The sequence below is a fragment of the Neomonachus schauinslandi genome, chromosome 3 (genome assembly GCF_002201575.2).
Source record: "Neomonachus schauinslandi chromosome 3, ASM220157v2, whole genome shotgun sequence".
Lineage (NCBI taxonomy): Eukaryota > Metazoa > Chordata > Mammalia > Carnivora > Phocidae > Neomonachus > Neomonachus schauinslandi.
The window spans coordinates 171193220-171207202 of NC_058405.1; the positions used below are offsets into that span (position 1 = coordinate 171193220).

Sequence of the window (13983 nt, forward strand, 5' to 3'; positions counted from 1 at the left end):
TATTTATTTGACAGAGAGAGACACAGCGAGAGAGGGAACACAAGCAGGGGGAGTGGGAGAGGGAGAAGCAGGCTCCCCGCAGAGCAGGGAGCTTGACGCGGGACTCGATCCCAGGACCCCGGGATCATGACCTGAGCCGAAGGCAGTCGCTCAACCAACTGAGCCACCCAGGTGCCCGGTGAATGATTTTTTTAATGTATTGTTGGATTTTGTTCTTCACCTCTTTCAAAGAAGACATCCACCCATCCATTCCTCAATTTTTACTTGACACTCATTAGTAAGTGTGGTTGACTTTAATGAAGATTTAGTAATCATGAGGACAGTTCACAGCATGGTTGCACAGTGAATGAATGTGAAAATGTATTTGGATATTGATGGTTTTAAAAGTCCATTCAACCACTCCACCTTCTCACTGGACTTTAGTCTCTCCCTTTAATACTCAGCTTTCCCTGCTTTCTCCTTCCTCCACTCCTCTCCTTGCCCTTTGCTTCCCTTCTTACCATTGCTCAGAAACAAGCAGGCAACCAGCCAACACCCACAATAACAAACACCATGAACAATAAACAAATCCTTTTATTCTTTCATGGAGGCTGACCACCTTTTTTGTCATTTGGGCTCCTGAAGACATCCATGCTCTCTGAGTTACAACTTCTTCTCTGAAAGCCTTATCTACATATTATACTCAATACAGGCTTTTTCTATCCTAAGAGAAATTTTATTGCCATCTGTTAAGATGTGTATTTTTAGTCTGGATATGTTACAAATTAGGATGCATGTTCTGACAGAAAAGTAGGAGGTACAATAAAATACAGTATTAAAACAGAGGGACTGGACTTAAACTGAGGAAGTAGAAAAGGAAAGCTTCTGTGAGAAAGATTAACATTTCTGAGGACTTTTAGCATAGTCTAGCAACAAAGAGGAGGGAAGAACATTTCAAGTAGTGGGTCTAGAGATGGGAAGGGGTTTGGTGCCCTGGAAAAACTGAAAAGAGGCCAGCATGGCCATACCCTAAAGAAGAAGAAGACAAAGAAAGGAATGAAGGTGGAGAGGTGAGCAGGGACCTGATCACATGGGACCATGTAGGTCGTATGACTCCAATTTTTAGGTTCCTGAATCTTCTCTAACAAATGAAATGACTTCATGAATTATTTTCCTAAACTTTGAATTTATTGGTTTTTGAAACCAATACAATCGTGCCAAAGTTGACAAATGTGCATACACACACACACACGTACACAAAACACACACACACACGTTACATAAAACCCCATCCCCAAGGGCCATATAATTTGGCATTATTATGAAGTCTATCCTATAGCCATATGCATGATTCTGGGTTAGCCAGGTGATTAGCTGAAATTTATCTCCATATTCATTTTCTCTCCACAGGAATGTTTCCTGCAAGAGAGACCCACAATATGAGGGTTTCTGTAAGAGCTTAAAAAAATGTTGCCGGCAGCACATGCATTTCCTATCAGTTTTTAGGATTTGTATCTGTTCAGCTGACACACCCATTTCCCCCGTGAAGAACAAGTAGCTTTTGCTACTTTCCTACTGTTAAGGCCTGGCAGGAATAAATCAAAGTTCTGTTTACCACCAGGGTAAACTGTCTCCTATGGCATTCCTGTGGAAAGGCACTCTTTTGGGGTTCAGCATATCCCCACATATTTACAGGCACTGAAAATGACATACCACGTATATTGCAGACCTTGTGCCCACTGCTTCCTGCCATTGTTAATCTGTGCCTGATGATGATGCTCATTCTGTTGCTTTCTGGAAATAAATTATTTTGTTTGTTCTCCTAATTCTATCTACCCCAAATTATCTTACTTTTCTTCTCCACTCTTACTTTTCAGCTACTAATAACCATGCCTTTTAAGCTGTCTTTTTATTAAAAGTAATAAATTAAGACATTTATCTTCAAATGGTTTCCCCTTTGCATTGTAACCACCAATATATACATTAGCACACTCAGAGTATTGAGTTTACCAAAATTCATTTCGGTAGCAACATTCACTGACTTTAGAAAAAAAACTTTCCACTTACAGTTAGTTACTTGCTACTCTTACACAATTGTACCTTCCATAGAGTATACGACTTTAAAATGAAGATAGTTTGAGGAAGCAGTATCTTCTGTGGCTCTTCTTTAAAAGGAAGCCATTGGCCATTTGCTGAGCTTGATTTTGCTGGTGGTATTACAGTTCTGTCCGGTCATCCTGTGAGTCAACGCTTATGGTGGAAACTTGGCTACTGGTATCAGCAGTTTCATAGGACTTTTGGTCTTTGGCAAAGTTGATGAAAACCTGATTTTTCAAGGGAAATAAACTCATTAGTGTTTGGTAAGCCAAACAAAGAAATAAGGTTAATTCACACACACACACACACACACAGTGAAAGACAAAAAAAAAAGAAGAAAACTAGATATTATAGGGATATGTCCACACAGAAATGCACACTTTCACTAGTATTCCTTTTAGATATTCAAATTTAACTGGGTGGGGGGCTGCTGCCTGGATGGCTCAATTGGTTAAGCATCCCACTCTTTTTTTTTTTTTAAAGATTTTATTTATTTATTTGAAGGAGAGAATGAGATACAGAGAGCATGAGAGGGGGGAGGGTCAGAGGGAGAAGCAGACTCCCTGCTGAGCAGGGAGCCCGATGTGGGACTTGATCCCGGGACTCCAGGATCATGACCTGAGACGAAGGCAGTCGCTTAACCAACTGAGCCACCCAGGCACCCCTAAGCATCCCACTCTTGATTTCAGCTCAGGTTGAGATCTCAGGGTCATGGGATCGAGCCCCATGTCAGACTCTGTGCTCGCTGCAGAGTCTGCTTGTCCCTCTCCCTCTGCCCCTCCCCCCCACTCACGCTCTTTCTCTCTCTCAAAATTAAATAAATAAAATCTTTAAAAAAATTTAACTGGGGTTTGAAAATAAAACCTATATCTACAACTTCTAATCACTATAAATCTAAAGCTATAATTAAATATCTATAACCACGTATCTGTATTTATAAGATTTACATTAATATCTCTATCAAGTATAATCCAGGAACCCAAGCCAAGCTATTAACAAATGTTTATATGATGATGTTGAGAGAAATTTCACTAGTTTCAAGAGTTAACGTACTAAAATAAAACTTGTATAGAGAGCCCACATTATGTTCAGAAAGCCAATTATTTAACAGACAGACCTTTATTACTTGGTTTAAAATCATTAAGTCTATTAGTCATAGATTCCTCTAGAAACTGAGAGTCTACTTTGTGTCAGACATGGTCCTAGTAGTTGATTATAAGTCAAAGGGTAAATTTTCTGGGTCAGTAAAGCCATAATTGCCTAAAGCCCCCATAAAAAATTGTCCATAAAATGCAGCACTTAGAGGCCCCTGAGGCCTAACATTTAGACCTGTCGTGACGACAGATGCTATTAAATGTTCTATACATCAGGTTGGTTGAGCTATACAAAATTAACAAAATTAACATGGTGCAAAGATGATGAAGGATGACCCGTAAAGCCTCTAGTTATTGAATATAAAGTAATTAAGACAGATGATATGAGTGAAACAAAAAAAATCTGCATTTACCACTTTGGTTGCCTGAATCTAAGCAGGTCTACAGGTCTGGCACTGAATTTTCTCTAGAAACCCCCATCCTATGCTAACCCAGGAAGCCAATGAATAATGTTATTTAAGCAGCCTACCAAGGGTGGGGGGGGAAGAAAGAAACTTAACAAGGAGAAAGTGAGGGAAGTGTTAATATCTATTTGTTTTACAGGTGAAAATAACATTTTGTTGCTTTACGTATTCATATAACCTAATGGATAGAAATGTCTTGTAGAAAGGAAAAATCCTCTTTTCTCCATTAAAAAATAGTTAATGCTTTTCACACTTTTTTTGAACATCCCAAAATACAGTTAAAAATAAATTAAGCTAAGTTTTCCAGGTGCAAGCTTAGATACTGTGTCAATTATAAACACACTGTTATTAAAAAGAAATAAACAGAATGTGTAATAATTAATATGTGACATTATGCACATGGAATGTGGTATCCCGCTTACCTCTTCCAGGGTAGTCTGACTCACTAAGAAATTTGTGATATTTAAAGCAGCCTTGTTGGTTTCTAGCAGATCAAAAATGTTTGCTACTCCTCCCGCTGTGACTGGCACATGATACTCTAGCATGCTGAGGTGCTGATCCTGTGGGGACAAAAGGGAAAAATTTATTCTGCAATGTCAGGTAATATTGAGTTGACTAGACATAACTTGACCAAGAGCTAATACTGAAATTCATTCCATTGCCAATCATGACAATCAGTGTAAAGGATGGCTATGTTTTGCAGCTAACAACCTGCAAAGATGAGATGAAAAGTTTTACACACGTCAAGGAGGAAACAAATTAAAAACCTAATGAAAATTCCAAAGTATTCTACATTCCTGTGTACTTATAAAGTCCTTATAGTCTTGCCTAGGAAAAAATATTGTGAAATGGTATTTTAGATGTCAGATTATGCTCAGCTCAATTCAGAGATCACATTTAGAAATTTTTGTTTGTTTGTTTTAATGTTAGAAGTGTTCTAAAAGGCTAGGGATAGTTATAACTATTCAATTTATATTGGCTAAAGAGGTTAGATTTCAAGAGCATTGTGAAGGAAAAATCTCATTAAAATACGCCACATTCAGGGCGCCTGGGTGGCTCAGTTGGCTAAATGTCTGCCTTCTGTTCAGGTCATGATTTCGGGGTCCTGGGCTGGAGCCCCACATTTGACTCCCTGCTCAGGGGGGAGTCCGCTTCTCCCTCTCCCTCTGCCCCTCCCCCCCCCCCACTCGTGCCCACTCGTGCCAGAGCTCTCTTTCTCTCAAATGAATAAAATCTTAAAAAAAAAATACCACATTCTTTCTTAACTCACCCTAAAATTCTTTCCAATTTCTTTATTTAGTCCATAGTATCACCATCTACTAGTAATCTATTCTTGTTTCCTTGGAACATTTTTAACATCCTGCTTTTCTACATATTTGATCAGTTATCATATCCTATTTGTTTTCCCTCTAAGATGAGTCTCACATTTAAACCTTTCCTCTCTATTTGCACCAGTGTTAACTCCATTCTCACCACTCCATATCTGAGTAACTTCCCCAGCCTCTTCCGTGGCTTAGAACCTGCATACGTTCACACATTATGGCACACAGCAGCTAGGAGAATCTTTCCTGAGCACTATTTGATCAAGATATGTTCTTACTCCAGCATCTACCCCTGCAACCTATATGGATCAGATCAAGACTGTGAATTTCACTTGGTATTCAAGACTTCTGTTGCTGGAAACCCCTCCTCTTCTCACTCCTTTGCTCACTGCCTAACCTGTGGATGCATCACATCTGTCACCTCAATCAGGCTGTGGGGACAAAAATTACTTACTTTTAATCCCCAAATGTTGCTCTTGCTATTTCTCCTCTAGAGATCTAGAAACTACCACATACTTGTAAAGAATGGTCTGTTTAGAAAGAAATGAGACTTTTGTGATCACTGCATTTGCTTTGTATAGCCCTGGTCCACAAGGAACAGAGCAAGGTGAATGTAATCTCATCACTCAGTGAATAAACACAGATTTCAACCTGGAAATTCATCCAAAGAGAAAGCACTGTTGTGATTTGTGTAAAAAATTTGACTTTAATTTATATGGTAGAAAATGGACTTTGATAAGAAACATAAAAGCTATTATTTCCTGGAGAAGTTAGCCGAGGTTTGGGAGGTCAAGGCAAAGGTATTTTATAGAGATAAAAGAATTGTTTTTAAAAATGCACTCTCTTTTGCTCTCTCCAATCACGTCACATTAATATGGTGCCTTATAGTTTATGAAATAGCTTTGTGGGCATTTTATCATTTGTTTCTCACACCAATCTTGTGAAGTAGATGTCATTATTTCTATTTCACAAAGGAGAAAAAGGAGGTTCAGAGACTTTAAATGTCTTGCTGGAAATCATACAGGCAGAGCTGGATTTTGGCCCAAGCCTTTAAATTTCTTTCCACCATTCCACACCTGATTTCTCTTATTTTTATTTTATTAAAGATTTTATTTATTTATTTGAGAGAGAGAAAACACAAGCGGGGGTGGGGGAGAGAGGCAGAGGGAGAAACAGGCTCCCTGCTGAGCAGGAGCCCAACGTGGGACACAATCCCAGGACCCTGAGATCAAGACCTGAGCCAAAGTCAGATGCTTAACCAACTGAGCTACCCAGGCACCCCCTCACCTGATTTCTTTTAAAAACATTCATTTGCTATAATCATCTTGTACAAACTACCTGTACATCCAAGATGTTATAAAGATAGGTTCTTTGGTCACATGCGTTTATTTTAAGTATGTGCTATGTGAGATATATACACATATCTGTACCTGTCCATTGTGTGGATATATACACACAAGATGAAATTAAGTGAACAATGTTTCAACTAGTGTGGGAATTAAGAACTTGATTTCCAAGCAGTTCTGTTCAAACCATTATGGGCTTATCTTCCAAATGAGAGGAGCAAGAAGATAATCTTCTCTAGCTATGACATTCTGGAACTCTACATTTTTTTTTTTTTTTGTAAGAAGAAATATCCTTGATCATATAATATCTGTCATCCCTCAGTTCCTTAACATATATAATTAGTAAACTAGTTATGTATACAACTCAAAAACTAATAGTATGGTCATAAAGTCTTTGTGAGTAAGAAATAAAGATATATAAAAGGACTACATTTTATTTATGTATGCATGTATATCATGTATGTATGTATTTATTTATTTTAAGGTAAGCCCTACACCCAACATGGGGCTCGAACTCACAACCCTGAGATCAAGAGTCGCATGTTCTACAGATAGAGTCAGCCAGGTGCCCCAGGACTACATTACTTTTAAATAGCTATAAAATTATACAATTAATTTGAAGATCCTATTTGTTCATACTAAGTGTGTTTCAGAGTATATTATGTATCTTTTTTTTTTTTAAGATTTTATTTATTTGACAGAGAGAGACACAACGAGAGAGGGAACACAAGCAGGAGGAGTGGGAGAGGGAGAAGCAGGTTCCCCACAGAGCAGGGAGCCTGATGTGGGGCTTGATCCCAGGACCCTGGGATCATGACCTGAGCTGAAGGCAGACACTTAATGACTGAGCCACCCAGGTGCCCCCAGAGTATCTTATGTATCTTGAATTAATAAATATATTAAGGTTAATAATAAAGCTATGCTCAACTTGAAAATGGCAAGCATCCATATTAGATTATGACTATCAAAATCAATCAAGATCAAAGGCAGGACAATTTCCTACTTACTTTTAAGTATGTTTTTGGAAAGTGCAGTTGCATAAACCTTGTGAGGGCCTCCATGCTCACTTCGGTATTTTTCAAGTGAACCTTGACAGTAAATCCTCGTCCAAACCTAGAAAGAAAAAGTGCAAAATGTGATATGAGTTATACTTTGCTGAAATAACTCCCCTGGAATTCTAGGTAATGAAACAGGACCCAAGCTGACCATTATAGCACCTTTTCTTATATAAAGACTGCCATTTTGCCATAAAAGTTCAAGGTATGTTGCAACTGGAAATAGTGTGTTGCCATGATTTTTTATTTAGTTCTAGCACTATACAAAGTCACACTCCTTGGACAAAAGCTGCATTAGAATGAAAACATAAAAACTTGGCTTTCGTTGACATCAACGAATTGGCAACTGATGTCAATATCTAGGGTTAAATATTTTCTAATTTAAAACAAACAAGGTCTTAAAAGGCAAGTCATTGGATATTTGGGTCCAAAGTGAAGGCTAAAGTCACTGGGGTTTTAAAAATGAGTAATAAATCAATACGCTAGCTGTTTGTCCAAGAATAGAATATGTAAACAAGTCACAATAAACTCTTTGAGAACAATCTATAATGTCGCTTTCATCCGTTTTTCTTACTTATCTTGGTTAATACTATCTTATAAGAAGCCGAGTTATACAGATAAAAGTATAAAGTAACACCCTGAAGTTTGGAGATTAACATGAATATGTATAAATGCATATGCACTCTCGCAAATATAAAATATTAATTTAATTTTAATTCGGTAATATGATATTTGTGCCCCTTTCCCCCATGTGTTCTTTTTTTTTTTTTTTTTTTATTTGAGAGAGAGAATGAGATAGAGAGCATGAGAGGGGGGAGGGTCAGAGAGAGAGGCAGACTCCCTGCCGAGCAGGGAGCCCGACGCGGGACTCGATCCCGGGACTCCAGGATCATGACCTGAGCCGAAGGCAGTCGCCCAACCCACTGAGCCACCCAGGCGCCCTCCCCCATGTATTCTTGATTAAAAGGTTGTGAATGCAGTAAAAATGTTAAACAGCTTACTAAAAGCCTGTGCAAATGGCACATGAACACGCTACATAAAAATCTATGCCTTTATGTACTTGTCAAGGTCTAACTTGTTATCGAGTAAATTCTTGAAAACTACTTTCTGAGAGTATTTATGTTGTAGATTTTTTTTGAGATGTTTTAGTAAGATAATTTAACTTTAAGGTGAATCAAAGATCAACTTTTTCTTTCCAGTTTGACTTTTCATTACAGGACAAGCTGTTAAATAATCCTCAAAGGTAAGTACAGTACTGTTAGATTGACTTCCTGACACCATATGCTAAACAACACAATTGTTCTTCACCTGCTTTTTTTTTTTTTAAGACTTATTTATTTGTTTTCGAGAGAGAGAGGGAGATAGAGAGGGCACTGTGGGGAGGGGCAAAGGGAGAGGGAGATAGAATCTCAAGCTGACTCCTGCTGAGTGCAGAGCCCAATGTGGGGCTCCATCTCACGACCCTGAGATCACAATCTGAGCCGAAACCAAGATTCAGACACTTAACCAACTGAGCCACCCAGGTGCCCCTCACCTGCTCTTTATATGCTGCAAAGATCCAATACATTGGAATCTTCCATTCACCATAATGGCCAACCTGGTACAGAGAGCCTCACATTCTTCCATGCTGAAAGACAGAATCACATCAGAATTCTGGGCACAGAGAACTGCTCATAAGCATAAGCTTAAATGTTTCATTATGGCACCTTAGAAATACTATTTTAGTTCCTTAAAATGTCTTTTCCCTTGAAGGACACAAGAAATACATTTTAAAATACAAGTTAAATGTCTTCACATAGGGTTTATTACTCTTTATTCTCCAGCTTGAAGCCATCTCTCTCACCTGGAATGCCCTCTCATCAAACACAGTATTTCTTTCAACCTCTTTCAAGCTTAGGCTCAAGACCTACATTCCCTGAGAAATGTTTCCAAAATAATCCTGAGCTTTTTTCATGACTCTTCATATTCCATATTCAGTTGGCTTTTATGCTTTGTTATTTATAACTAGTTAACCTGTACTTGATTATATAATCTCTCATTTCAAGAACTATGACAACTCGTAGAGATCCTCTCCACTTCATACAAAAGTGAATGGAAAGGAAAAGATTGGCTTCAGAACATATAGTGTGCCGGGCAAAGCTAGGATATGAATGTGTCTCTTAATTATAAATAAATCCAGAACTTTTCCTACTATATAATTGCAGTGAAGGGATAACTTTAATACAAGGCTAACCTTACAAGAAAGGCACAGATAAAATACTTCAGTAGCTTTTTTATTGAATTGATTGGAAGGGTCTACTTCATGGAGGAGGCGAGGAAGATGAGAACTTGGATTGTGTGAAAGACCATTTCAGGTAGAAAGCACAGGCAGAGAGAGGATGTGGTGATAGGGAAGGGTGGTGAGTGTATGTGGAATTACTAAGTCATTCAGATTGACTGAATGGGGTGGGGGTGTCACAGGAAAAAAAAGACTGGAAATTTAGATGAGGCCAGACAAGAGGTCTTTCATGCTAGGTTGAGGATGATGAACTTTATGGCAATAGGGAGTAATAGTTAAATTAAGAGAGTCATAAGTCCCTCTTAATTTAAGAGAAATTTGTTTTTACCTTTTATTTTTAAATTTCTTTTTAAAGATTATTCGTTTATTTGAGAGAGAGAGGCAAAGCGCATGGGCACACACACACACATGGCGGGGAGGAGCAGAGGGAGAGAATCTTCAAGCAGAGTCCGCGGAAGCGGGGCTTGATCTCAAGACCCATGAGATCATGACCTGAGCCGAAACCAAGAATGGGACGCTCAAAAGACTGAGCCACGTAGGCGCCCTAAGAGAAATTTGTTTTTAAAAAGATTGCTTAGGCCCTATCCTACCCACCACAGGAGATGGATTCTCACATGAAACCTGCCTGACTTGCTCCTATGACTATAAACATAAAATACTTCAATCCAATTGTGGATTCATTATCAATACATACTACATAGGATTATCTCTTCCCATCTCTCTTCCTAAAATCCTGTCAATGGCTTTCAAGTTCCCACACTCGGTTTACCTGTGAGATGTGAGGATGACGGAACATTTATTCTGCACTTCTTCTGAAATGATCTTCCAGAGCTGCCGTTTCGACTTAGGATCCATCCCAGAGCTCGGCTCATCCTTAACAGAAAGTTACAAGAAAAATTTATCAAATTAATTAATTTTTGATGGGGTTCTTTACATGAATCACTGCGTCTCACTTGCCTAGAACAGAAATCACTTTGCGAAGTCCTGTGACTAACTTGTTTTATACTTAATAGGCTTCTTTCCTCTGCTGTCAAAAAGCTCAAAATTAATCATTTAAAATTGTCAATCTGTTTTAAAAAGTGTCTCAGTGAAGTTGACACCCTGTTACTTTACACTTGTCTCTTATTTCTTTGGAAAAAGATCTGCATCAGTTCCTGACAAAGTGGAGTTTCTGTGTTAATACTACATTGTCATAGATACATCTGAAGCTACATCAACAAGATTGCTACCTTACTCCTGATAGCAGAATTGTGGCTTTGAGTGATAATACAGTTTGTACTGCCCACAGAACACAATTTGATTTTTCAGTTAATATGTTTGAGGTATATTTTAAATTCTATGTTATTAATTGAAATTGAATTCTCTTTGGAGAGATAAAAATAAGATTTGCAGAAATTGCCATGTAGAAAATACAAATTATATTTTAAAATAAATGATGTTTTGGAAAATTGTTCAGACACAAAATTCAAAATGTAAAAATGGATAATCTAAACAAGCAATAATAGATTCTAAGAGATGGTTAAATTAACAAGTTAGAGGTCAAGATTAGGTCATAATTAAAGATATGTATTTGCTCTGGAGAGTATGGACATAGGATTACCTGAGGCTTGTCTTTATAGTAAGAGGTTAAAGGAATGAGTGTTGGTTTGGGGAAACAGGTAAGGATATCTTGTCACTGCTCTTATTTTTGAAGACAACAGCATATAGGGCAAATGCATATGGCAGAAAATATAATAGCTTTCTCTCACAGCCTGTATTTCAGTTCAGCTCATTAATATATAACATTTGCATAGCACTTTTAAACATTTTAAGTACTTTACCTCTATTATCTCACAGGGGTGCCTAAGGATTGTTTTGTTCAAGTTAAGGGACACTTAGACAATAAAATTCCACCATAAGCATTGATGGGTAGGGATGTAATGCATTATAAGCTTCTGGTAAAGAAAGATAGGTTGTGCATTCTTTAGATGGGTGGCTTAAATGATTTGGTCCTCTGTAGGACTTAATCCCTGGAATAATGTGATTTATAAGTGAATTTGTATTGCATACAGTTAAAACTCTTCTGAAGTTTGGAGTTCCTTGAATGAAGGGGATCTTCCAAATAAAGGCAATTTCATTTCTCGGAAATAAGCCCCTTCGCAATGTTTGGCCTGAAGAGCAGGATGTCATATGGATCGCCTTGATGTGTAATTTGTATTTCCAGGTGATGAATTTAATTTTCCAGCTCTCAACCAAAATATAAACGTGCAATGCATTTCTTCCCTCCAGAGAATTCAAATAAAATAGAAAAGCATATTGTCAATCACATCCCAAACTAGGTAACTCATATTTTTAAGTAATAGGGAAATGAAATTTTAGCACAACACATCACCCTAAACTGTATCTTTCCGTTTTAGGAGAGTTGGAAAATACGTTGGTTCACCTGATAAGTTTACTAACAACAGATTTCAATAATGGGCAATCAAATTCTTCCATATTCCGTAACATTACTTATTAGAATATCTTAAATTTGTTTCGGCTACTTCCTGTTCCCACAACAAGTGTTTCTTCTGAAATGGACTAGCCATAGATCTTTGCTGATAGGAATTCCCTTAACGAGGGCGCCTGGGTGGCTCAGTCAGTTAAGTGTCTGCCTTCAGCTCAGGTCATGATCCCAGAGATCTGGGATCGAGCCCCACCTCATCAGGCTCCCTGCTTAGCGGGGAGCCTGTTTCTCCCTCTCCCTCTGCTGCTCCCCCGCTTGTGCTCTCTTGCGTTCTCTGTCAAATAAATAAATAAAATCTTAAAAAAAAAAATAAATTCCCTTAATGAGGTGGTATATGTAAAATGTTTTGTAAAATAACCAGCACATAGCGAGACCTCAGTAAAGCAACGATGACAATAAATTGTTACATACATATTGGGTATGTGGGTCTAATTATGCAGTCCCCTTCTCCACAATGATCCTCTTACCAGCAGGAGAATGGAAGGTTTCCCTATCAAGGCCAGTGCGGTGGATAATTTTCTTTTTGTGCCATAACTGCACAAAGAGGTAGCTCTGTCCTTGTAGGGCATCAGGTGAAGTCTCCTAAGGAGTTTATGTACAGTCTGTGGGTGAAAAGCAGGAGTTAGGTTGTTGACCTTCCCCTGCCAAAACCCTAACAGCACTACATGGAAAAAAGATAATTGTGAAAGAAAGTTCTATAATGAAGAAATACCTACTGAAAACAATTCCAACATTTAAACCCAACATATTTTATTTTTACTTTCAAAGGTCCACCTAAAAATTAATAATCCCTTAAAGAGATAAAAACAATTCTGTGGAGGCTCATTTTCAAATGGGATTTTTTCCCCATTTTTTCCCCCCCAAATGTGTGGGTGTGTTTACAATTGGATTGGACTAAAACAGAATTCTACCCTTCACAACGCACTGGATTGTGCTCGCCGTTTCATCTTTCTTCTTACGGAGGGGGCAAGTTGTCACAAAGGCTTTGTGTCTATTTAAAAATGACCCAGTATCAAAACTTCAGCACATTAACTTAGGAATCATGGGTTCTTGAGGCTATTTCTGTAGCTAAACAGCTCTGGCCAAGAGTGGAATCCTAGGAGGATTTCAACAGGTCCCCAGGGTTGCAGAAATAGAGAAAGCTGCCTGAAGGGTTGGCCATTCCATTAAAAAAGCAAATGATGCCAGTGAAGTACAAAACCACATTTAAACAATCAAAATGGAAGCTGTTCGATTTTACGTGGGCCGTTTGCAGGGAATCCCGTGTTCAGAAATCTAAACACTGCAGGATGTGCAGACATCACCAATCAATGCTCAGCCCTGAGCCTATGGCAAGTGTGATGCTTTACTGGATAGTTCTGAGCAAACACAGGTCAAGGAGCTTCTGCAGCTGGGTTCAAAGGCATCCACCTGATATTCACAATTAAGGGAAGACCGCCTCAGAGGTCATGACAGCAAGAAAATGCCACAGGTTTCCAGATGTCGACTGAGTCGTGAGAGTGGGAGGCAGGGAGCAGAAGCAGTAATGGTTTTCAAAGGAACTAGTTTTCACACTTGTACTCACTTCTCTAATATCTTTTTCTGGAATTCCATGTATCCTGGCGTAGAAATACAGGTGTTCCTCCACAGACACCAGGTCATCTAAGGCATCTTCCTGAGGGCAGTATCCAATCAGGGAGCTGTGTGAGTCAACATGACCCAGGGAGCTGAGTTGAGAGAAGCAAAGACACAGATGAGTTTCAAAAGGTATGTCCCTGCTAGTCCCCAAATGTGGGGAAGGCAGCTCTATTTTGGTCATGGTGATTGGTGATTCTAATAAAAACAAGGTAAAATATCCCACCATCATATCACACTTAAAGATTT

General features: G+C 38.6%; 1 protein-coding gene across 1 annotated transcript in view; it reads right to left on the reverse strand.

Annotated features, from left to right (window-relative positions):
- Positions 1–555: 555 nt before the first annotated feature.
- The window catches only part of ABCA12 (ATP binding cassette subfamily A member 12), a 168926-nt gene continuing 155498 nt past the window's right edge, over positions 556–13983 (reverse strand). The window contains 7 exon segments of the mRNA XM_044913734.1: positions 556–2303; positions 4057–4194; positions 7310–7415; positions 8892–8984; positions 10405–10508; positions 12588–12722; positions 13685–13826. Coding sequence (XP_044769669.1) covers positions 2196–2303; positions 4057–4194; positions 7310–7415; positions 8892–8984; positions 10405–10508; positions 12588–12722; positions 13685–13826 — 826 coding nt within the window. The 3' untranslated portion in view covers positions 556–2195.